This window comes from Populus trichocarpa, chromosome 11 (assembly GCF_000002775.5).
Source record: "Populus trichocarpa isolate Nisqually-1 chromosome 11, P.trichocarpa_v4.1, whole genome shotgun sequence".
NCBI classification, from domain to species: domain Eukaryota; kingdom Viridiplantae; phylum Streptophyta; class Magnoliopsida; order Malpighiales; family Salicaceae; genus Populus; species Populus trichocarpa.
In genome coordinates, this window is record NC_037295.2 from 15803632 (window position 1) to 15826912 (window position 23281).

General features: G+C 33.2%; 4 protein-coding genes across 6 annotated transcripts; 2 read left to right on the top strand and 2 right to left on the bottom strand.

Moving 5' to 3' along the window:
- Positions 1–1643: 1643 nt before the first annotated feature.
- LOC7462370 (G-type lectin S-receptor-like serine/threonine-protein kinase At4g27290) lies at positions 1644–5941 on the top strand. 3 transcript variants are annotated; one of them, XM_052445280.1, is made up of 7 exons: positions 1644–3428; positions 3686–3814; positions 3907–4034; positions 4119–4329; positions 4491–4728; positions 4806–4900; positions 5025–5941. In XM_052445280.1, the coding sequence occupies exons 1-7, from the start codon at positions 2138–2140 to the stop codon at positions 5063–5065; spliced, it is 2133 nt and encodes a 710-aa protein (XP_052301240.1). In that variant the 5' UTR covers positions 1644–2137; the 3' UTR covers positions 5066–5941. The 3 variants fall into 3 exon arrangements, with proteins under 3 accessions (XP_052301240.1, XP_052301241.1, XP_024437304.2); XM_052445281.1 differs by having other exon boundaries at positions 5046–5941; XM_024581536.2 differs by having other exon boundaries at positions 1646–3428; positions 4806–4956; positions 5046–5941.
- A 6921-nt stretch (positions 5942–12862) lies between these two features.
- LOC7460865 (G-type lectin S-receptor-like serine/threonine-protein kinase At4g27290) lies at positions 12863–16571 on the top strand. The gene is made up of 7 exons (XM_024581606.2): positions 12863–14409; positions 14636–14770; positions 14924–15081; positions 15151–15358; positions 15483–15720; positions 15803–15953; positions 16094–16571. Exons 1-7 carry the CDS (start codon positions 13116–13118, stop codon positions 16397–16399), a joined length of 2490 nt encoding a protein of 829 aa, XP_024437374.2. The 5' UTR covers positions 12863–13115; the 3' UTR covers positions 16400–16571.
- Positions 16572–17458: 887 nt separating this feature from the next.
- LOC127905925 (protein ALP1-like) lies at positions 17459–19049 on the bottom strand. Its single transcript, XM_052456955.1, has 3 exons — positions 18342–19049; positions 18001–18232; positions 17459–17910 (listed from the first exon to the last, which is right to left on the bottom strand). Exons 1-3 carry the CDS (start codon positions 19047–19049, stop codon positions 17459–17461), a joined length of 1392 nt encoding a protein of 463 aa, XP_052312915.1.
- A 1331-nt stretch (positions 19050–20380) lies between these two features.
- Positions 20381–21443, bottom strand: LOC18103391 (L10-interacting MYB domain-containing protein-like). Its single transcript, XM_024592129.2, has 3 exons — positions 21123–21443; positions 20640–21019; positions 20381–20564 (listed from the first exon to the last, which is right to left on the bottom strand). The coding sequence occupies exons 1-3, from the start codon at positions 21441–21443 to the stop codon at positions 20381–20383; spliced, it is 885 nt and encodes a 294-aa protein (XP_024447897.1).
- Positions 21444–23281: the final 1838 nt, after the last annotated feature.

The following is a 23281-nucleotide window of genomic DNA, read 5'->3' on the forward strand; positions in this document are numbered from 1 at the left end:
CATATTCATGTGTATGAGAACTTACGAGTATAAACGGGAAGCATTTCTTTATTCTCCACTAACACACTAACACACCGATTAGCAACATCCTAGACATATAATGCAAGTTTTTTTAATGTAATAATATAAATTATATCTTGAAATCTCACATAATAATTTAAACTATTGATTTAAGATGATTTTTTAACATGATATTAGAACTTTAATTACCAAGCGATCACGAGTTCAAATCTTATAATTTCTATTTATTTAATAAAAATTAAACACAAGATAGTATGAGTTCATGTAAATTTCAAACTCAAAAACTTTTATTTGAAAGGATATATAAAAGAATAATATAAATCATATCTTTCAACCTTACCTAATAATTTAAAATTTTAAATTAAATTGATTTTTTTTTATATACTTTCAAGGGTAAACCTAAGGGGAAAAGCTTCAAAGTTTTAAGCATGCAAAACCACGATTAAAGAAGAAATTAATTCTCCCTAATCGAAACCACAAACAAAGAGCATGCATAGATTAAATTCCAAAACAGTCATAGGACCTCTCTACGGTAGCAGAGCACGACTGAGAAGCAGAAGTTGTTTCCAAAATAGTTGAATGAAAGGAAATGACAGCCAAGGAGAAGAGTATTGTACCCACAACGCCACCATTGAATTTCAAAAAAGCTCTCATATTATTAAAAAAAATTATGGCATAAAGGAAAATTATTTAAATGTTATTATAATAAATTTATTTAAAATAAATCTTATTATATAATGTAAAAAAGCAAGTGTCATTAAAAAAAGAAGCCGTGCTTGGTTTTTAGAAAGTGTCACACACGCCTTGCCCAAACCTATAAAGCCCATGCATACTTGTAAAGTGCCCAAACCTATAAAGCAACCTCTGTTATTTTTTATCAACAACATGGTTGATTTAATATAAAGTTGAATTAATTAAAAAAAAAATTCATAGGAATTCAAATGGTTTTAATTTAAGAAAAAAAAATTTCTTTAGATAAAAATATTTTTTCATTATCCATTCTTTTTTTTTTTTGTCAAACAATGCTTTTTTTTTCTTACAAAAGCTTGATTCCTCGTATAAAATCTTATCATGATTTATAAAGAAATTTTCAATCAAGAAATAAAAAATAATATCTTGATTATTTTTCTATGACTTTATGTAAAAATAAAAGAATAAATAACTTAAATTTCATATATAATTATTCATAAAATAATTTTTAACATAAGTAGAAAATCTCTAATATTATTTTAAAGTTATGACATTACATTGAAAAGCATTTAAAAAAAAGGTCAGATCCAAGGAATACTTTTTAAAAATCATTTAATCATTTCATTTAAAGATAATGTATTATAACATTGAAAAACAAAATGAAAAAAATTAGGTTAAAAGGTGAAGAGCCATATTTGTTTTTTTTTTTAAAAAAAGGTCAGATATTCCTTGGCGTGGAAGCATTGAAACGTGATGAAAATGAAGTTTAAGGACAGAAACAAACATAACTGAAACTACAAGGATTGAATATGGAAAAACAAGAAATTTCAGGGATCAAAATATAAAGTGCAGCTACAATATTTTATCGTGTTCTTTTAATATTCTTCATAATTTTAAATATAATATTCCCTGCCATCGTTGAAAAAGATGTAATATTTTTCACTAACCGTCCACCTAACATCATCTGTCGTCGCTCTTTCAAGTTTTTCTTTGGCTGCAGAGCATCCTCACAAGATTCAATTTCACACCTAATCTTAGCCATCACCCGATATTTCTTCAAGTGGATAATTATATTGAGGTGCGAATAACAGCTCTAACTTTTCAACTCTGAAACAATAAAATTGCGAGCTAGAAAAAGAAAATGAAGGAAAGTATTATGCGTACAAGCCGGCAGGATACACCCAATTTAAAAGTCACTGTTGAGAGTTAAGTTTTGCCTTTGTCGTGCTCTTTCTCTTACTTTTTTTTCCGAACATTTCCAGTTGTTTTTGTAGAAGGAGATGGAATTTTTTTGCTAAATGTAAAACCAAATAGTTTTGCTGCCACCTCCAATCTAGAGTTTATCACTGAAATCTTTCATATCCATGCGGGTAGATTTTACTCGTTATGTGGTAACACTTGATGTTTGAAAACTTTCATTTCAACAATGGAGAGCCTTCCCTTCTTTATCTTCTTCAGCACTTTGTTCATACAATCTCTCCACTTCTTGTCATTTTCTGCTGATATCATAACTCCAGATCTACCTGTCAAAGATGGCCAGACTTTAATTTCTGTATCTCAAAGTTTTGAGCTAGGTTTCTTCTCTCCTGGAACCTCAAAATATCGGTATGTAGGAATTTGGTACAAGAAGAGCCCTGAGACAGTTGTATGGGTTGCGAACAGAAACAACCCACTCACTGATCATTTTGGGGTGTTAACAATTGACAACAGGGGAAATCTTGTTCTTCTCGACCAAATAAAGAATATTATATGGTCTTCAAAGTCATCAAGCATTATAGCAGGTCCTGTCGCACAGCTATTGGATTCTGGAAATCTTGTTGTTAGGGACAATGGTAGTAGCAGAAACACTGAAAGCTATCGATGGCAGAGTTTTGACCAGCCATCAGATACACTATTACCAGGCATGAAGCTGGGATGGAACTTAAAGACTGGTCAAGAAAGGTACTTAATCACATGGAGAAGTATCAGCGATCCATCCCCTGGAGACTTTACTTATAGACTTGACATTCATGGTTTACCTCAATTGTTTATTGTTGTAGGATCTGTGAAGAAGGTCCGCAGCGGACCATGGAATGGAATTTTCTTTGGTGGCACTCCTAAAGTCCACAATTCAGTATTTGAACCGATTCTGGTTCGTAATGAGGATGAAATATATTACACGTACAGGCTTTTGAACAATTCAGTTTGTTCGAGATTAACCCTGAATCAATCAGGTGCAGTAGAACGTCTTGTGATGTATGGTCAGAACTCTGGATGGACAACTATATACTCAGTACCTGTGGATACGTGTGAGAATTATGGGCAATGTGGTGCTAATGGTATTTGCAGAACTAGGACGTCACCTATCTGTGAGTGTTTGAAAGGGTTTAAATCCATACCAGAAGAGGAATTGGATATACAGAATTTTTATGGGTCTAGAAAATGTGAGACGAGATTGACATTAGATTGCCAATCAGGTGAGGGGTTCCTCAAGCTTCCAGGGGTAAAATTGCCTGATTTGTTAGAGTTTCGGTTGAATGAGAGTATGAATCTGAAGGAATGCGAGGCAGAGTGCTTCAAGAACTGTTCTTGCTCAGCTTTTGCTACTACAAATTTAAGTGGAGGTGGAGATGGCAGTGGCTGCTTGATGTGGTTTGGGAACCTAATAGACATTAGAGAGCAATCAGGAAGTACGATAGGACAGGATATCCATATACGAGTACCAGCTTCAGAATTAGGTATGTGTTATTTTTCTCATTTATGAACCTTCCTTGCATTGTCAAAGTTATATTAAGATGTCTATCCAGAAAACATAAGCAAGACACGTTGAATTTCAAGATTTGACTTCTTGCCTTCATCTATGGGAGAAAACAAGGAAGCGAGACCTTATCCTGGTTGCATTTCTATTTTTATTTTTTTTTGTTATTATTAAGAGAAAATCGTGGCATTGAAAATTATTCTCACCAACTGCATTTTCTTTGTGGCTATTTTCTAGAAATGGCGCGTAGCTCGAAAAGGAAGAAAATGTTAAAGACTGCCCTCGTGGCTTCAATGTCTGCTTTGTTAGGCATTTTTGTCTCAGGTTTGGTGCTCTGCATTAGTTGGAGGAAAATAAAGAGGAAGGGTACGAACTCTTATCCTACCTCGCCGCTAAGAAAAAATAGCTAGCACACTGTTTTATTGGAAAGCAGGTTTTAAGTCATTTTATTCTTTCAGTAGGAATGGACCGCAGGAAGGAAGGCATGGAAGCACCTCTGTTTGATTTGGATACAATTGCTACTGCAACAAACAATTTCGCGCCGGACAGTATAATTGGAGCTGGGGGATTTGGTTCTGTTTACAAGGTAATGCAGATAACTACAATAAAGCATTGTGTTCTGTTAACTCAAAATGGTAAAGAAATGAGTTTTCTACATGAAAACTTGCAGGGTAAACTTTTGACAGGACAAGAAATTGCAGTGAAGAAGCTGTCAATGAATTCAGGACAAGGTGTTGAAGAGTTTAGGAACGAAGTAGTTTTAATTGCCAAACTTCAACATAGGAATCTTGTTGGGCTCTTGGGAAGCTGTATACACAGAGAAGAAAGGATGTTAATCTATGAGTATATGCCTAACAAAAGCTTGGATTATTTCATCTTTGGTTTGATCCCCTTGACTCATTGTCTCTTTTGTCACATTTCTTCCCTAAGCATATGCAATGTTCTTCATGTATTAAACTAATTCCCTTGGGTTTGATCCTATGGGCACCAATCCTACAGCAGATATTGTAGTATGACTTACAAGAGATGAATTGATGTGCAGATCATGAAAGAAGTGCGTTATTGGGATGGCAAGAGCGTTTTGTTATTATTTTGGGTATCGCAAGAGGACTTCTCTACCTCCACCAAGATTCCAAACTTCAAATTGTTCACAGGGATCTCAAACCAAGCAATGTTTTGCTAGACAGTAACCTGATCCCTAAAATTTCAGATTTTGGTTTGGCAAGAATATCTGGCGATGATGGAAAAGAAACAAAAACAAGAAGAGTTATTGGGACATAGTAAGCTCTCTTTGTTAAATTCACATGCTTCTATTAGTTGAAAAAATCTATATTTGTTTGTTTTTTTTTTTATGCAGTGGCTATATGGCTCCTGAATATGCCATTGATGGAAAATTTTCAGTCAAGTCTGATGTTTTCAGCTTGGGTGTGCTTCTGTTAGAGATAATAAGTGGTAAGAAGAATAGAGGTTTTGTTCACCCGGATCACCATCACCATCTTTTAGGACATGTAAGTAGGAACAATCACATGGAAAGGAAGTATGTAATATCTTTCTGATTTTCCTGCTGAATAACTAGGAATATATTGGGTTATCACAGGCATGGTTGATGTGGAATGAAGGCAGGGCCTCGGAATTAATCGACACAGGTTTGGAGGATACATCCGGAAAATCCCAACTTCTAAGGTGTATTCAGGTGGGGCTATTATGCGTCCAGAAGCTCCCTGAAGACAGACCAGTAATGTCAACTGTAGTTTTCATGCTAGCAAATGAAGGAGCTGTGTTGCCTCAGCCTAAACAGCCTGGTTTCTTCATAGAAAGGGGTTCGGTCAGCGAAGCAACATCAAGAAATGAAGACTCTTATTCAACAAATGAAGCAAATATAACTATCCTGGAAGCTAGATAGATAATTCCTGCGATGTGTACGTCAGAGTATATACCTGAGGAACTGTTTTTCTAAGCATATTAGCCACTGAGAACTTGGGGCATGTTTGAGTTTGTCGATGTTTCTTAGACAATGTTCGGTTTGCATTGTAGTTGTGACAAACATCCTCGATTTCATGGTTTTGAAAACATTGACGAGGAATTTCTTGAGTCTGGTAATTACAAATGGAAAATAGAGAACTCGACAACAACAGTTTTCCTACAATCTGAATGGTCAAAGAGACAGACATCTTATCTTTCGATCGATCAATAAGAAGGAGAGAAGGGAAGGGAACAGCTTGGCATTTGAAGGAGCAAATTGAGAAATTGCTTTATAACATCGAGGAACCACACGGTACGTAGTGGGAAGTCATGGAGCAAATTGAGAACTCGACAGCAGTAGTTTCCTGTGATTTGAAGGAGTAAAGGGAAGAAGAGAAATAAGGGAAATTCTTAATCCAATACATGTCATTGCTTTTAATATTTTTAATTTGTCAAATAAAGTTCTTATTTTCTATTTTGAAAGATTTGTATCTAATAAACATATCAAATAAAGTTCCAAAGCTTAGTTGATATTTGATTTTATAAAATCAAATAAATTTTAAAGGTGTCCTGTTTTTTTTATTAAATTTTATAATCAATCTTTTTATTTCTATTTGTTTTATTTTAAATCCATTTTTGAATTATTTTTTTTTCAATTTTTTCCTTCACTATTTAGTTTTATTTTATTTTTATATCAAATTTGATCCTTATTGTTTTAATTGCTAATTGTTTTGTTTTTAATCCTTTTCTTGATCAATTTTTTTTTTAATTTTATCCATCAACATTTGATTTCGTTTTATTTTGATAAAAATAAAAAATAATTCAATAAAGATGGAATAAAAAAAAATAAAAAGAATAATTTTCACTTCTTTTTGTTAAATTTGATTTTTTAAAGTTGCTCTCTTTAACATTAGATTAGTTTATTAGTTTGAGAATTGAACTTTTTATTTTATATAATTTTCTTTCGACAAGTTATCTTGATGTCATAATCATGTCATGAATTTAGAAGGCTAACTTGGATGGACTTGGGTTGGTTTTTTTGTTTTTTTAGATTGATTTTTTTCACTATTTTACTTTAATATTTGATTTGTTAGAAATTGAGTTTTGAATTTTTATTTTTTTTATTTTTTGAGTCAATTTCCAAGCGTGACAATTATGATATGAGGACTGATGACGATGAATGATAATTAATATTCTTCTTGACGTGTATGATATGATGTTGGGCTTGGGCTTGCATTTGACACCAATAGGGCCGACTTAACAAGGCCGAAATCGTTAGAATATCTGCCTAACTGGAGACATTTGAATCAATCTCTAAGGCTATAATTTTGTTAATATTGGGCTTAAATTTAGAATGGCCCGCCCATGATAATCAAGCCCAGTCCAAAGCCACAATACTAAAAATACTATACAAGTATGAGAAAACATTTAAAATATTCAATTTTTATTAACTCTTGTTTGACTTGTCAAAGTATCATTACAATTATAGAAAAAAAATTAAAAAACCCTAGTAATATTGAATATAAAAATAAAATAGTAAAATTATTCCCTTCAAATAAAAAATTAGAAATTATAATAATGCAAATTAAAAAAATAAATTAATTAAGAAAAATAAATTAACACAAATAAAAAGAACATACTAATTCTTAGATGTGTTTTTGCTAAGGGAAATCTCTCATCATTTCCTACACAAGTAACTAATCACCAGAAATCATTGAACTTTTATACTCATTCTCTACGACTTCTAATTAAAACTATCATGAATCGTTGAATTTTGATACTAATTGATGTAAATGAAACGAATGATAACAGAGTTTGTCACAAGTCAAAATTCTCAAAGACCAAAAACACCATAATTATGGGTACACATCCAAATTATGAAATTTATTTATTTTTGTGTCACTTGCTAAAAGGCTATTACAACTCTTTATATACATAATGTAAACTCCAGATGAAATTTAAAAGTTAATTAAAATTAATTGGGGAATAAAATTTAATTAATAATAAAATAAATAAACAAAACAAATGAGTAACAATATTTTTTATAAACTCCCAGCTATTATGGGAATGATGATAGTCTCAGGAGTTTGCAGAAAAAGTTTATGTACAAGTAAAAAAAAACGATAATGAAAATACCTAGAAAATAAAAAAAACACAGAAAAACAAATAAAAATTTAATGGAAGTGATTTATACATAATTGAAAGTACTAGCATGTAACTAAATGAAATTCAAAATAACACGTGTAAGAATTTGTTATAAACAAGTGTTGGGATCTGGAAATTTTATTCGAAAACATAAAAAGGGTGCTATTGAGGGACATAGTGAGATTTTAACAAATTATTTACATTCACACACACATACATATATGTAAGAAATTTGCTATATTGCTTGGAAAAGTGATAAAAATCCTTAAGGAAAACATAAAAATTGAGAGAAACTCTTGTGAAAACATGGAATCAAACACCAAATTTGAAAGAAAAAGCAAGTAAGGGATTTGTTGAAATTAAAGTGAGAATTTTGGTGCCTAAAGGTGTTAATGGCCGGCCAAAAAGGGAAAGAAATGTGGATGTGTTATGATGTAGTTGGAAGTTATAAATTGATATGTATTTGATGTGTGCAGTTATAATATTGATGATGAAGATTTGAAATGAAATGAGAACTCAAATGTTAGCGGTGAAGAAAATTTAATTATGTTTGCTTTAGAAACTTTGTTAACCTTGATAATCTTTGTAGAAAAATTGTGTTGATAATAGGATCATTAAGTGTGATATAAGGTGCACTTTAGAGTATATGAAGATGTAAATAATTAAGAGAGGATGGAAATAAATAAATAAATAAATACAAGTTATTAATGGTGAGAATTTAGTCATGTTATGTTTATGAAAAGAAAGTTGTTTAGCACTAACATATGAAACTATGTAGGAAATGTTTTTGGGAGGAAATAATGAGGAAATAGAATAAAAGAATAAAACTTTGAGAGTGATTTGGTGATTAAATGAAAAAAATATATGTTGAATTGAATTAAAGAATTTTTATTATGTGCACTTTGAATATAGGCACATTGAAATTATTGATAGGTTAATAATATGGGGAAATCATGTTGATTCAGGAGAGATTTCCAAAATAGGATCTAAAAAAAAAAAGAGTTGGATTGTCTCGAGCAGCAGGTAAGACTTTAACTCTTTAAAATTATAAATTTACTCTTTAAAGAATTCTTAAGTCAAATAAGTTTTAAATGCTATCTTCATAATTTGATTAGCTTGATATATTATTAGATGTTTAAACTAGTTCATGGTTAATAAAACTAGTGCCTTATAAATGGTGAAATTAGATCCTAGTTAATGGAACTAGTGTCATGTCAAATGGACAGATAATGAAACTAGTTTTTAGTTGATGAAACTAGTTCTTATTTTATAAAACTAGTGTTCTATTGAATTATTAAATGTTGAAATTGGCTTCTGCTTAATGGAATTATTGCCTTGTTGAAGGACAATTGCTGAAGCTATTTCCTGAATAATAAAACTAGTGCCTATTTGAATGAGCATATGTTGAAATTGGCTCCAGTTAATGGAGCCATTGCTTTGTTGAATGAACATTTGTTTGTTGAAACTAATTCCTGGATAATAGAATTAATTCCCTGTTAAATGGGCAAATATTAAAATTAGATCATTGTTAATAAAATTTGTGTCCTGTTGATTGGAAAACTATTTAAATTGGATCCTGGATAGTATAATTAATACCTTATCTAATGGCTAGTCTTAGAAACCAATTTCTTAATTAAAGAAATTAAGGTTAGATTAAATGGACAGAGAATTAAATTCTTGGGTTATTATGAATGTTTATCGAATATTTAAGAATTTTAAAATTTGATTAATGTTAAAAAATATTATTATTATGTCTATAAATGATTTAATGATGGACTATGTACGCATTTAAAGATCTTTTTTGAAACGTGCATATTAGGGAGCTTAAGATTATTACCTTTTGTGTTATGACTATGTTGGAAAGAAAGACTCTACAATATGTATGTAATTTGTCACCTTTTGTGTTATGTATGTAGGAAAGAAAATCTTCATATTTCATATGTCTTGTACTTAATTGACCAAACCTTAGAATTTCCTTGTCAAGTACTTAGATTAATGTCTTATGTGATGCTAAGTAATCTAATCTTAAATTCCAACTTAATTTATTTGCTAGTATATTGTATGAGTGTTTTAGATTTTATAAATTTTAATTAATTAATTAATAATATGTTGTCTTTGAATATTTTCAATAAATCTTGTTCTAAATATGTGTTTGTTTGAGATTGTGGTAACGGTGAGGGTTTAAAGTGCTTTTCGCTTAGAAATACATCAAAATGAAGTTTTTTATTTTTTAAAAAATTATTTTTGACATCACCATATCAAAACAATCTGAAAACATAAAAAAAATTATTTTAAGCAAAAAACAATTTTCAAAAATTTTTGATAACGCGGTGCAAACACACCCAATTTGTTTGGATATGGATCAAAGGTTGGAAATCTTGATTAAAGTAATACAGGTTGTTTTCGATAACTTGAGATATTCTTGATATAGGAGAAACTCTGCAGAATTTTTTGTAAAAATTTCGGTGAGGATTTAAATCAAAAAGAAATTTCCTACTTTTCCTATAATCATTTAGTGATTATTTGAATTTTTTATTACTAAATCTCGAGAATATTACATATAAATAAAACTAAAAAAACCTTAGTAATACAGAATATAGAAAATAAACTAAAAAAATCCCATTCAAATAGAAAAAAATAAAAAATGCATTAAATTAACTATAAAAAAATATTTATTTTTTCCAAAAATACTTCAACATTAATTTTCCGCGTAGATGATCTGAGCATGAGCATGAGAAATAGTTATATATTGGAATTTCAAAAAACTCTTCTAACTATATCAGAGGTACCTCTATAATTGTTTCGTGGAGAAATTAGATTTTGACTATTTTCTTTTACATTGATAATAAAAGATAGATGGATGAGTACTCGAGTATTTTTGAATTTATTAGATATCTTATATATCGGGTGTTTTTTAGTTTTTTTTTTTTTACCACATTTCATTTTTTTTCTCGAAGTACACAAATATTTTTTTATTCTTCTCTTGTTACCTTGTTACCGTTACTAAGAAAAAAACATTGTGAATAGAGAGTCCACGTGGTTTTGTGAGATAATGTATTTTTCATAGTAAATATTCCCCATGGCCTAGTGTTTTCTATAATATAATTATAATAAAAGTTAAATAGTATGGTAAAATCATTGTAGATCAAAAGAATTTTTACTATGGATTATAATAGTAGTTTCACTTTTAATTTCTCATCTTTTCACGAAATGTTTTTTTGGCTTTCCTTTTCTTCTCATTCATTGCTTCTTCTCTGCCATTTTAGTGCCTTAGGTCTGGCTTGGTTGCTGCAACTACACTAGATCCAAGGTTCTTGGGTCTGACAAAAACACTATGGGCTTGGCAACCATCCAAAACCCAAACGCCATGGGTTTGATAACCATTCCAGACTCAAGCGAATTGGATCTGACAAAAACATCAGGCCCAAACATCTTGGGTGTGGAAACCACACCAGACCCAAGCTACTTGGGTCTGACAACCATGCCAGACCAAAGTGCCTTGGGTCTGGCAACAATGGTTGGGTTTGGCATTGTTGCCACCCAGGCTCGGGTTTGACATTGTTGCCATACCCAAACACTTGGGTCAAAAAATATAAAATTTTTTAAGAGCATGATTGGACTGTAAAAACAAACACTGCCTCATTCAAGCATGTATTTTCATTCATATGCAGTAGAACTTAATTGTAAACTCTTTTTTGTTTGTGCAACTTATTTTATAAATTTATTATATTCGAAGAGGGAAAAATGAAAAAAAAATGTTATGTTCTAAGTGATTTATTTCATGTCTTCAAAAACAAACTTTCCTTTTTTGTGTGCATTGTAAATGAAAATATGTAAAATGAAACTAAACACATATAGTCTAGTATTGTTAAAAAAAATATAAAATAATGTTGTCGTTGGTGAAAAATCACAAATGACCACCCATTAAATAAACATTTTTTTGCATTGATCAGTTTAATTAAAAAAATATAAAAAATAAAAATTCATAAGAAAGAGAAAAAAGAAGAGAGAGAAAAAGAGAGAAGATAAAATTTCTATTGAGGGAATAACAAATTCATAAACATAAAAATAAACTATTTAAATAGGAAGATATGATTTAAATATTTAGATCTAAAATGTTAAATAGATTTTTATGATTATTTGTTGTTTATAAATAATTTTTAAACTTGAATTTCTGTTTAGAATACTTGAAGGATAGTTTAAATGTTTTTTTTATAAAAAAATAAAAAAATTATAAGTTTCAACATTTGAATTATTATCTGCTCAGACCCAAGTCGCTTGGGTCTAGCATGATTCGAGGATTAGATGCTTGGGTCATGCTAGACCTAGGCATTGAGTTAAAAAACATATATAGTTAAAAAAAGAGAGAGAGAGAAGATAGAATTTCTATTGAAAAAATAACAAATTCATAAACATAAAAAATGAATTATTTCAATAGAAAGATATGATTTGAATTTTTAGATCTAAAATATTAAATTAATTTTTTATGATGATTTGTTATTTATAAATAATTTATAGACTTAGATTTCTATTTAGGATACTTCAATGATAGTTTAAATGTTTTTGCTTATAAAAAATAAAAAAAGATTATAAGTCTCAACATTTTAATCATCACCTGCTCAGACTTGGGTCTGACATGCCCGTCAGATCTAAGGTGCTTGGATCTGGTGTAAGGCTCATGAGTCTGGCATGGCTGTTAGACCCATATCGCTTGGGTCTGACATGATCGCAATACTCAAGACGCTTAAAATATTTTTTTTACATTTAATTTTTTTTATTAACCCGCTACAGAACATGAGCCAATATACTAAATATGTTAAAGAACAATCTCCCATGAAATAGCAACATTTTTTAAAAAATGACAAAAAAAAAAAAAACTGCATGAACAGTGACTCGGAGCATTTTCATACTAGAATGTATTTGAAAGGATATCTCTATATAGAGATTGAAACTAATAGTGCTTCTACGAGTGGGACAAATCTAATGTAAATATATCACTTTCCCAAAGACTTGGACCTGGGATCTTTACCTGAAATATTTTCATCACGTGAATTACTTTTTTTTAAAAATGAAATCAAACCACATATTGCTGCGATTCCTTTTTAATCTTCTAACTGGCATGAGCATGTTCTCCGTGTATTCACATGGTATCACTGGTCTAACGACAAATAAAACATCGGTTGTTTGAGGGAACCCTTTATTGAAAATGTTGCTTCCTTGTTAGCCGTGAATCAGATACTCGTGACAACAATAAACGCTGAGATTCAAGCTGAGATATGGAGCGGAAAATTCAAAAGCAAACCTTAAACAGTGCAATTGAATCAGAGCCAGTTTTGAGGTCAAGACCACCCTCGTTCTTACATGAGATATAGCATAAAGCCAGTTGACTCGCATCCATGGTACCAGGTCTTACGTGCGGGTCATCCTTTATTTTGACAAGTTTATCTAAGCTCATGATTCTTCTCTTATCCTTATGTGTAAATGCCTTTAATGCTGAGCTATATCATATTTGGTCCAATTTGGCAGTCTTATTTTCTGTGTATTACACCATCAAGTTTCAATGAAGAGAGGCATGAGGAAAACAGCAGGTGGCCTACGAGGACTCTTTGTCTACTCCTTTCTACTCTCCACCATTAGAGTCTCCAATGCTCCAGACATCATTAGTCCAGGTCAATTTATCGGAGATGGTGACACAATAGTTTCAGCTGGCCAGAACTTTGAACTTGGATTTTTCAGTCCAGGTAGTTCAACAAGGAGATACTTGGGCATTTGGTACAAGAAGTTCTCTACTGGAACTGTTGTTTGGGTGGCCAACAGAGAAATTCCAATCTTCGATCATTCAGGAGTTCTATATTTCACTAATCAAGGAACTCTTCTTCTTCTAAATGGCACAAAAGACGTTGTTTGGTCATCTAATAGGACCACACCGAAAAGCAATCCAGTTGCTCAACTCTTGGAATCAGGAAATCTTGTTGTCAAAGATGGAAATGATAGCAACCCAGAGAGTTTTTTATGGCAAAGCTTTGATTATCCAGGCGACACCAATCTTCCAGACATGAAACTCGGAAGAAACTTGGTTACTGGTCTAGACTGGTCCATTTCATCCTGGAAAAGCTTAGATGATCCTGCTAGAGGAGAGTATAGTCTTGGAATAGATCCTCGTGGTTATCAACAACTAGTTTGTAAGAAGGGGAGGGCAATACAATTCAGAGCTGGATCATGGAATGGCATTCGTTTTACAGGGGCTACTAGATTGAGGCCAAATCCAGTATATAGATACGAGTTTGTGTTGAATGATAAAGAGGTCTATTTCAATTTTGAGCTTCTAAACAGTTCGGTGGCATCGCGGTTTGTGGTGAATGCTTCAGGAGTTGTAGAGAGATTGACCTGGATATCACAAATGCATAGATGGACTCGCTACTTTGCTGTTGGTGAAGATCAGTGTGACGCTTATTCATTTTGTGGTTCAAATGCTAAATGTAACATTGATAAGTCCCCCGTGTGCGCATGCTTGGATGGATTTGAGCCAAAATCTGCCAGAGATTGGAGTTTCCAAGACTGGTCTGGTGGGTGTGTTAGAAGGACTACCTTGACTTGTAATAGAGGAGAAGGATTTGTGAAGCACACGGGAATGAAACTGCCAGATACATCGAGTTCATGGTATAACACGAGCATCAGCCTCAGAGAATGCCAGGAGTTATGTTTGAAAAACTGCTCTTGCATGGCATATGCAAATATGGATGTCAGAGGACGAGGAAGTGGATGCTTGCTTTGGTTTGGTGATCTGATTGACTTGAGAGAATTTGTCAATACAGGGCAGGACCTCTATATACGGATGGCTGCCTCATATCTAGGTACTCTAATGGTTCTTACCCTTACTTCTTTTTTTGTTTTTTTCTAATAGCAAAATTAAACAGTACCTTGAATCTGTAAGATTCTCATGTTTATTCTGAACTTCATGGCAACCCCGTAAATTTGCAAGATTGAGGCATTTAGTAGGTAGCTGTGTTCAGGTTCAGACAGGTTGCAATTGTACTAGTTGCACTTTAACATCTTCTAACCCTTCTCTCAATTATCAAGATAACATCAAGAGGAATGAAAGAACGAAAAGCGAGATGCTAGTGGGATTCATAGTCTGCTCGATTTTATTGGTCACTGGAGTTTCTGTACTAGGATGGATGTTTCATAGGAGGAAAAGGAAAATTAGAAACCAAGGTAAAATCAGTTTGCATTTGGTTTTGGTTTCTTATATTTCTCCAATTCTGGACAGAAATTGATCAGTATACTTACAGAAAGACATGTCTGTGTCTAGCAGCACAGTGATCATCTTTCAACTAAAAACTTGAATCGTTCTACCATTTTTTCCAGGGAAGATGAAAAACATTCTTGAAATGGATTATGATAGCCACAGCAGGAAGGAAGAGCTGGAGTTGCCGATAATTGATTTGAGCACAATAGCAAAAGCGACCGGTAACTTCTCAAGCAACAAGAAGTTGGGGGAAGGTGGATTTGGACTTGTATACAAGGTAAAAAAGCAACAGTTTTTTGAACAACTATATCAAAAGTGTATAATGATTTTGAATGGCCTTTTCTAGGGTACATTATATGGGCAAGACATAGCAGTGAAGAGGCTTTCAATGTATTCTGGACAAGGGATTGAAGAGTTCAAAAATGAAGTTTTGTTGATAGCGAAACTTCAACACCGCAATCTTGTAAAGCTTCTGGGTTGTTGCATTGAAGGAGACGAAAGAATGTTGATTTATGAATACATGCCCAACAAAAGCTTGGATTATTTCATTTTTGGTTAGTCCCTTTCCAAATCTTCAGACTTATTTTAGATTCCATAAAGGGTAATGTGCCATTGTTTTTTGTTTTGTTTTGAGCTTTTAGTTCTTGATAGCACTGATTTCAATGAGAAAATCTTCAGATCAATCAAGAAGTAAATTACTGGATTGGCCTACACGCATTAGCATTATCGATGGAATTGCTAGAGGGCTTCTATATCTTCATCAAGACTCAAGGCTCAGGATTATCCATCGAGATCTAAAAGCCAGCAATGTTCTGCTAGATACTGATATGAACCCAAAAATTTCAGACTTCGGAATGGCAAGAATATTCGGCGGAAATCAAACCGAGGCAAATACAAAAAGAGTAGTGGGAACATAGTAAGTATACTTAGATCCATCCTATAATTCAATCTATGATGCTTTATATGAACTCATTTTTCCCTTACAATAATATTTTCAGTGGTTACATGGCTCCCGAGTACGCTGTTGAGGGACTCTTTTCTGTGAAATCGGACATCTTTAGCTTCGGGGTATTAGTATTAGAAATAGTTAGTGGAAGGAAAAACAGAGGATTTTTCAGTCATAATCATCACCTCAACCTTGTCGGACATGTAAGTGTACAAGAATCTTTCTGTGTTGAACAATTAATCACACTCACATGCATTGATAGCCATTTCTGATTGCATGGTCAAGGATAACAGAGGTAAACATGAGTTGAAACGGTGTGACTTGAGTTTTTGATATGTTTCAGGCATGGAAACTATGGATGGAAGAGAGGTCTTTGGAACTGACTGACAATACATTAGGTGCCTCTCACGCCCTGTCGGAAATAATACGATACATACATGTAGGTCTGCTATGCGTTCAGCAGCAACCTGATGACAGGCCAAACATGTCAACTGCAGTTCTAATGTTGGGCGGTGAGAGTTCATTGCCTCAGCCAAAGCAGCCCGGTTTTTTCCTAGAAAGGAATGTTCCTCGTACACAGTCTTCCTCAAGCAATTATAAATCTACTTCAACAAATGAAATCACCATGACAGCGCAATATCCACGTTAGAAGACCACCACCCAACAACACTTCACCTTAGAAGGGTAGGAGTTACTGGAAAAACGCAAGAACCAATTAAATATTGTTATTTGTTCATCAATTGCGAAGCTGATGTTTTACAGGGTTAATCTGAACATGAAATTGTATTTTAGATCCTTTTTTTTTTTTTTTTCTTTTTTTTTTTTGCTAGAAAGTTTTTTTTTTTAAGAAAGTAGATTATTTTTCAATGTTTGACAGTATTATAAAAAATATATTAAAAAATATTTTCCAGTGATTGAGTACATCATAACAAATTAACTGAAAAATAACTTATTAATTTTATTTTCAAGTTTATATAACATATATTAATTATATATTTGCAAGAGTCACAATTTCCTTTCTTTTATGAGATGTTTTCCTTCTGTTTTCCAAAGATAAAAATAAAAGAATAAAAGCTTAACTTTTTCTTTGAACAAAAATCATTTTATTTTTATTAACTTTCTATAAGTCCGCCAAACATAAAAAAATTAGATCAAAAAATAATTTTTAAAAAAATATTTTTCTAGTAATAATCAAGTTCTAGTGACAACTTTGTGGTGTATATTGTGGTATCTTCATGATCAAATTATAACCAAACTTAGTTCATATTATAATATAGATCAAGATATGAGCATCTTGCTTTCTTTAAGGAGATTCAGGGCGTGTTTAGTATTGCAGTAGCTTTTGTGGTTGTGGTGTAAAAAAAGCAGTTTAATAAAAAGTGCTTTTTGTGAGGTTGATTTAAAAAAAAACTGGTGTTTGGTTAAAACTGTGGTTGAAGTTGTGGTTTTAAAAAAAACAGTTTCTTGTGTTTGGTTAAAATATTGTGGTTGAAATTGTGGTCGAAAAAAAAGCAATTTTGTGTTTGGTAAAACTGTGGTTAAAAAAAAATATGTTCTTGTTTTTTGTTAATATGCTTTGTATTTTATATTTGATTTGAATTAATTAAAAGGACATAGATAAACACATATATATAATTCCAAAACATAGGTGTTTTGTAATTATGATTACATAACAAAATGAAAAATCCTCATACATTAATGTACTCCTTTATTGTTTCATTAAACTATTTGCAATTCCATCGCGTACAAAATCCATACGTGAAGGCCTCTGTGAGCCTTGAACGACCGAAGCCTGAACAATATCAGGTAAAAAGTCATCTGGAATTAAATTGGGGTTGTGATCATACTCGGAAAAAACTGCATCATCTTGCGAACTCCTTCTAATATAGTTATGTAGTGCCATTGATGTAACTACAATCTCAACTTGTGTCTTGTATGGATAAGCAGGCATGTTTTGCAAAATTTTCCACCTCTGTTTCCATACCCCAAAAGAACGTTCGATCACGTTACGTAGTGACGAGTGTGCACGATTAAACACTTCTTTCCGACCACTTGGTTGTCCACGACGCCTAAATTCTTGGAAGTGATACCTCTCGCCTTTATAGGGACCCAAATACCCATACTCGTTTGGATATCCAGCATCAACCAAATAGTATTTGTCTGCAAAAAATAACATGTAATTTTAAACAAAACTGGAAAAAAATTATATTCCTTCAATTACTAAATCTTCAATTTAGTCAAAATCACAACCTTTCGGAGGTTTTGGAAATTTGATATTGCTACTGTCAATAGCCTCAAGAAAAATATGCGTATCGTGTGCACTGCCTTCCCATCCTGCCCACACGAACATGAATTGCATGTCAAAACTACAAGCAGCCATGACATTTTGTGTTGGTACACCTTTTCGTCCAATAAATGGAATTTGATTTGCAGATGGTATGCAGGCACGAACATGTGTTCCATCAATTGCACCGACACAATTCTACATGCCACAAAAACATTTATAATACTCATAAACATTTATAACATATTTCATACTCCTCTGAACAACTTAATTAAACTAGTTAATTATAAAAAAAAATTCATCTTACCTTGAAATGTGGCATAAATCTTGGATTCATAGCAATTTCTCTTGGTGTGCTCGTAAATTGTGGATCTACTGGTTTTATGACTTCCACAACAAACAAACGTAATGATTTAAGCACTTCTTTAAAACATCTACTAATAGTTTCACCTGAATGCTGGAATCTTTCCCGCACTTGTCTATTTGACGCCTCAACTGCTATTGTAAATAGAAACATTGCCACCTTTTCAATAACGCTCATTCTTCTTGACGGTTTTAAGCCATGGTGCGTTTCTAATTCGGTGCACAAACTCAACAAAGTGGTTGCGTCCATCCTGAACATGTTAACACTTCGTTTCCAATGACCTCTTAAAACCTCCGACAACCAACGCATCCCTGTGTTATAGGAAACCATACATGGTTCTTTATACATATAATTAATATAATACGTGTTTATAGCTCCAGCTGTGCATATAATTAACTTTTTCCTATCAAAATGCCTCCTTATAATAAATGCTTCGTCACCATCACTATCATCGTCAACGTCGTCGTCATCATCATCGTCATTACTATCGTCGGAGTCGTTTCCATTACTATCATCTCCGGTACCATCAACTGAAGCACCACTACCTTCACAACTAGGATAATTAATTTGGTCTACAATGCGGTTCATTACATTATCATAATTACCATCGAAATCTTCATTAAATATGTCATTAAATCGTGGATCATCCATAACTTCAATTACATGTAAACAAGAAAAAAATTATATGTTGTTAATAAAAAACTTTAAATAATTAAATATCATTCAATAAAAAAACTATCAAAGAGTTGGTGCGACATAAGTTTTTTCCAAACCTGTAAAGCCAACAAAAAAGGAGTATTCTACTTGCTTGTATAAAATGCAGCTGAGAGGTTTGAGAAGCTTGTTATGAAGAAAGCTACTTCAGTGAAAAATATGATGCAAACATTCCTCTTTATATAGAAAAATTTCAATGCTCTTTACGTCTATTTTACAATTTTTTAGCTTTCAACATAAGTACATTCACATGTATGTATATGCTGTAAAAGTAGCATATAATGGTACTTTTACAGCTCATATATGTACACCATCCTGACATGTAGTCTTTCACACCAGAGTTAAAAGGAATAAAAACAGAGTTAAAAGTTAAAAACCAGCAGCAAGACCAAGCTTTGAGAAAAGGAAGAAACACCAACAGCATTAGTCCCATCAGACCTCATGGCAACAAAGAAAAAAACATCAACAGTAACTGCAAAAGGGGTTTCTTTTCAGACATCACAAGCTCACAGTAGCTACCCCAATGGAAAAAAATACTGTCAAGTAAAGAATCACCAGCAGCATGTCAATGTCACAGTAGCTAATCCAATGAAAAAAATTACAGCCAGGGAAAGAATCACCAGCAACATGTCAATCTCACAGTAGCTAATCCAATGGAACAAATTACAGCTAAGGAAAGAAACACAGCAGCATGTATTATTAGTCCCATCAGACCTCACGGCAGCAAAGAAAAAAACAGCAACAGTAAACTGTAAAAGGGGTTTCTTTTCAGACATCACAAGCTCACAGTAGCTACCCAATGGAAAAAATGCAGCCAAGGAAAGAAACACCAGCAACATGTATTATTATTCCCATCAAACCTCACGACAGCAAAGAAAAAAATACAGGGAACAAAACAGTGAAGGTAAATTAACAACCAATTCCATTAAAGGGTCAACCATTTAACATTAACCATTAAACATTGTAATTCCTAGATAAAATACAACATTACAACCAGCAATTTCTCATACAAGTCTGTTAACTCCCGAAAAGCAGTTTAATAAATATAACAGTACATAAATTACCGCAAATGGATATGCTCATATGTGGTTACATGAAATGTGGAATAATATAATGTCTCGGACAAACTTCGGCAAATGGAAACTACTCTTTTAAAAACCGGCATCCCATTACTCTGCAACAAAAAATAAACATGTATAAATATCCAAAGCACTTGAACATAGTTAATTGATTAATAGTTAAGAAACTTAAATCATACCATGTGTCAGCTAAGCACGTTTAGTTCGTGCATATATTCGTTGCAACCATCTCAACTTCTGTTGCTTATCACCCATACTGACCCACATTTCTCTTTTCCTTCTTAAACTGAGATACTCCATAGCGAAGTCATGAAACTCATCTTCAATTGAAACTCCAGGAATTGAGTGCAGCTCATCCATCACCTCGCGAATACTACAACCTTCGCGATCCATATTCAAAGAAGTCGAATCACTCTTAGTCGACATACTCTCAAGTAGATGATTTCACCTTGACAGCAGCTGAACACCAATTCCAGCTGTTTTCTTCTTTCTACCTCGCACATCATAATGATCTCGTTCTTTTCTTTTGCCACCGCTTGTTGTGTTGCTGCTGTTAGACATATTTATCCCTCCAACCATTCGAGCCATGTCAGTCTGGAAATCTGGAATCACATCTTCCTCCGAATCACCACTGCCCTCTTCCAAACCATCATAAGCAATGTCGGCATTGCTTGTACCAGGATCGACATCACTACCAGCAGGTACACCTGATGAAGGAGCCCATGCATACGCTCCAGTTGCGACAATATTGGAATACATTCGGTCAAATTTATTCTTCAAAGACGGCTCAATACCAACATGTCTGAATTTTTTGGCTCCTCTAATTTCCTGCATATAAATTAAATCAAGTAATGAAAGATCAAACTACTAAAATTTTGGGGTTAGAATTTGACAACAATAAAAGAAATTGTTAGGATGACAAGGAATGTACCTGAATTTTTTGTTTCCACCACTCATCGCTAGCTGCAATTGTGCCTAACTCACTATTCCAGCCAACACCAGTTTCAGAAACCAGCTTATTCCATATCCTCCAATCCTTTTTGCATCCATCCCATTTGTTTTTCAACTGTGTTTTAGTGAATGCATGGCCAGTTTGTTCTTTGAATGATGTTATAAGAAATTTCCACCCCGTTTTATCGAAATGAGTATTAGGTCTCATTCCTATATCAATTGCCTTAATGCATATATCACAAAATATATGCAACATTTCCTTTGTCCAAGCAACCTTATCAAAAGATTCAAGACCTTCCATGATATCTTTTAACACATTTAACAAAAGTTTGAAATCAATAACTGATATGAATTACAAAAAAACAGCAACAGTAAACCGTGGACTTAAACACTAATAAAACACTCAATGTTCAACATTTACAAAAGCTGTGTGGTTAGCAACAAACATTAACCATGCATGTATTTGAATGAGAATGTTCATGTTAATTTGTAATGAAAACTAATTGCAACCCATTAATTTCAATTGCTCAGAAAACTAAGTTTCAGCCATGAGATAATTTTTGAATTATCAAGCAACACTTCATTGCCATCATGCTGTTTGGAAGCTAAAAACAGAGGGAAAAAAACAAACAGAACAGAATCTATTTCTACATTCAAAGAAACCCAGCTTTCTTTCGCAGCATGCAAACACAAAAAAAAGAAACTCAAAATTCTGATTTTGACTGCACAAGTAGAAATAAACATAATCCTACACGACATGCTAACAGGGCACTCATTACGATTACAATAAACACACGCACAGTAAAGGCATCAACAGTTGCTCAAACAGAAACAATATCAATGTGCATAGCAAACATATCAGACCATGCAGAACAACACATAAATGAAATTTCAAAGCATGACATTGTTTCCAGTAAGCAAATAATCCAGCAGCAGCACTGTCAGCTGGTAGTAAACATAAAAAACAAAACCAGAACAAAGAACAGCAGACAAGCAGTATATGGAAGCAATTAAACTCTTTTAAATTCAAAACAAATGACGAAGGCACAGTAAACAGAAAACAATCAGCAACAGCTATGGAATTTGTCAATTGCAGAACACACAGTAATTGATCATGCAGGTACACAGGCATGCAATTTTTCATCTAAAAAATTGAAAATGCAGATGGAGATAAGGCAGGAACTTACCTCAGTCTATCTCTTTAGGTGTCCAAACCAGCACGGTTCTGCAGCTTTGTCCTGCAAACAGATACAATGGAGACCCAGAAGATAAAATAGATTTTGAGCTACAATTACTATAAAATTAACATGGGTAACACAGTACACAGAGCATCACAGAAATGCAGGTTTTCAAGTAGAAAAAAATTAAAAACACATGCAAAGCAGAGGACAAGCAGAAGAAGCAATGAAATTTGCTATAAATTAAAAAAATTTGATAAAGGCACAGTAAATAGAACACAAGCAGCAACATCAATGAAATTTGTAGATCAATTCAACAATTGCAGTGTTAATAGTAATAGAGCATGCAACATCACAGACATGCAATGTTTCATATACAAAAAACGAAAATGAAGATGGAGATAAGGCAGGAACTGACCTCAGTCTCTGTCTTTGTTCTGCAAACCACCACGGTGCTGCAGCTTTGTTCTGCAAAAACAAAAAAAATAGAGACCCATTACAGAAATTAGATTTTGAGCAACATGTGAAACAAAATTGACAAAGGGAACGCACAGTACTTACTGGTATCTCACTCGTGGAACTTTCCCAGCACGAATCTCTTGGGGGTTTTCTGTAATTGTAACAGTGGAGGGACAGATCGGTGAAAGTTTGTGTTTTCGATCTTCGTTGGGAAAGAATGGACAGAGGGGAAGAAGCTTGCTCCGGCGTTGGTGGTTTTTTAGGGCAAAATAGAAATGGGGCTGTAGCAAGAGAAAAGAGAGGAGAACAGTTTGGGGAAGGAAATTGGGGTTTTAGTTCATCAATTACATAGATTTGCAACCGAAACAAGAAAAAAATTTGTGAGGTTGTGAGGATCGTAATTGACAGTGGTTACTGGGCAAAGTTTCGGTGGTGAGAGAGAGGTGAAACGCATGGAGGACCAGTTTAGGGAAATGTTGAAACTGGGCGTTATTGATCTACA

Bases quoted from the DNA above. Each gene is read 5' to 3' on its own strand.
- LOC7462370 (XM_024581536.2), top strand. From the start codon at position 2,138: ATGGAGAGCCTTCCCTTCTTTATCTTCTTCAGCACTTTGTTCATACAA. The intron at 3,815-3,906 runs GTACGAACTCTT...TTATTCTTTCAG, and splicing joins GAGGAAAATAAAGAGGAAGG to TAGGAATGGACCGCAGGAAG. The intron at 4,729-4,805 runs GTAAGCTCTCTT...TTTTTTATGCAG, and splicing joins AGAAGAGTTATTGGGACATA to TGGCTATATGGCTCCTGAAT.
- LOC7460865 (XM_024581606.2), top strand. From the start codon at position 13,116: ATGAAGAGAGGCATGAGGAAAACAGCAGGTGGCCTACGAGGACTCTTT. The intron at 14,410-14,635 runs GTACTCTAATGG...TCAATTATCAAG, and splicing joins GATGGCTGCCTCATATCTAG to ATAACATCAAGAGGAATGAA. The intron at 15,721-15,802 runs GTAAGTATACTT...TAATATTTTCAG, and splicing joins AAAAGAGTAGTGGGAACATA to TGGTTACATGGCTCCCGAGT.
- LOC127905925 (XM_052456955.1), bottom strand. From the start codon at position 19,049: ATGGATGATCCACGATTTAATGACATATTTAATGAAGATTTCGATGGT. The intron at 18,233-18,341 runs GTAAGATGAATT...TGTGGCATGTAG, and splicing joins GATTTATGCCACATTTCAAG to AATTGTGTCGGTGCAATTGA. The intron at 17,911-18,000 runs GTTGTGATTTTG...TATTTTTTGCAG, and splicing joins ATTTCCAAAACCTCCGAAAG to ACAAATACTATTTGGTTGAT.
- LOC18103391 (XM_024592129.2), bottom strand. From the start codon at position 21,443: ATGGAAGGTCTTGAATCTTTTGATAAGGTTGCTTGGACAAAGGAAATG. The intron at 21,020-21,122 runs GTACATTCCTTG...ATTTATATGCAG, and splicing joins GGTGGAAACAAAAAATTCAG to GAAATTAGAGGAGCCAAAAA. The intron at 20,565-20,639 runs GTGAAATCATCT...CGAAGGTTGTAG, and splicing joins GGTGTTCAGCTGCTGTCAAG to TATTCGCGAGGTGATGGATG.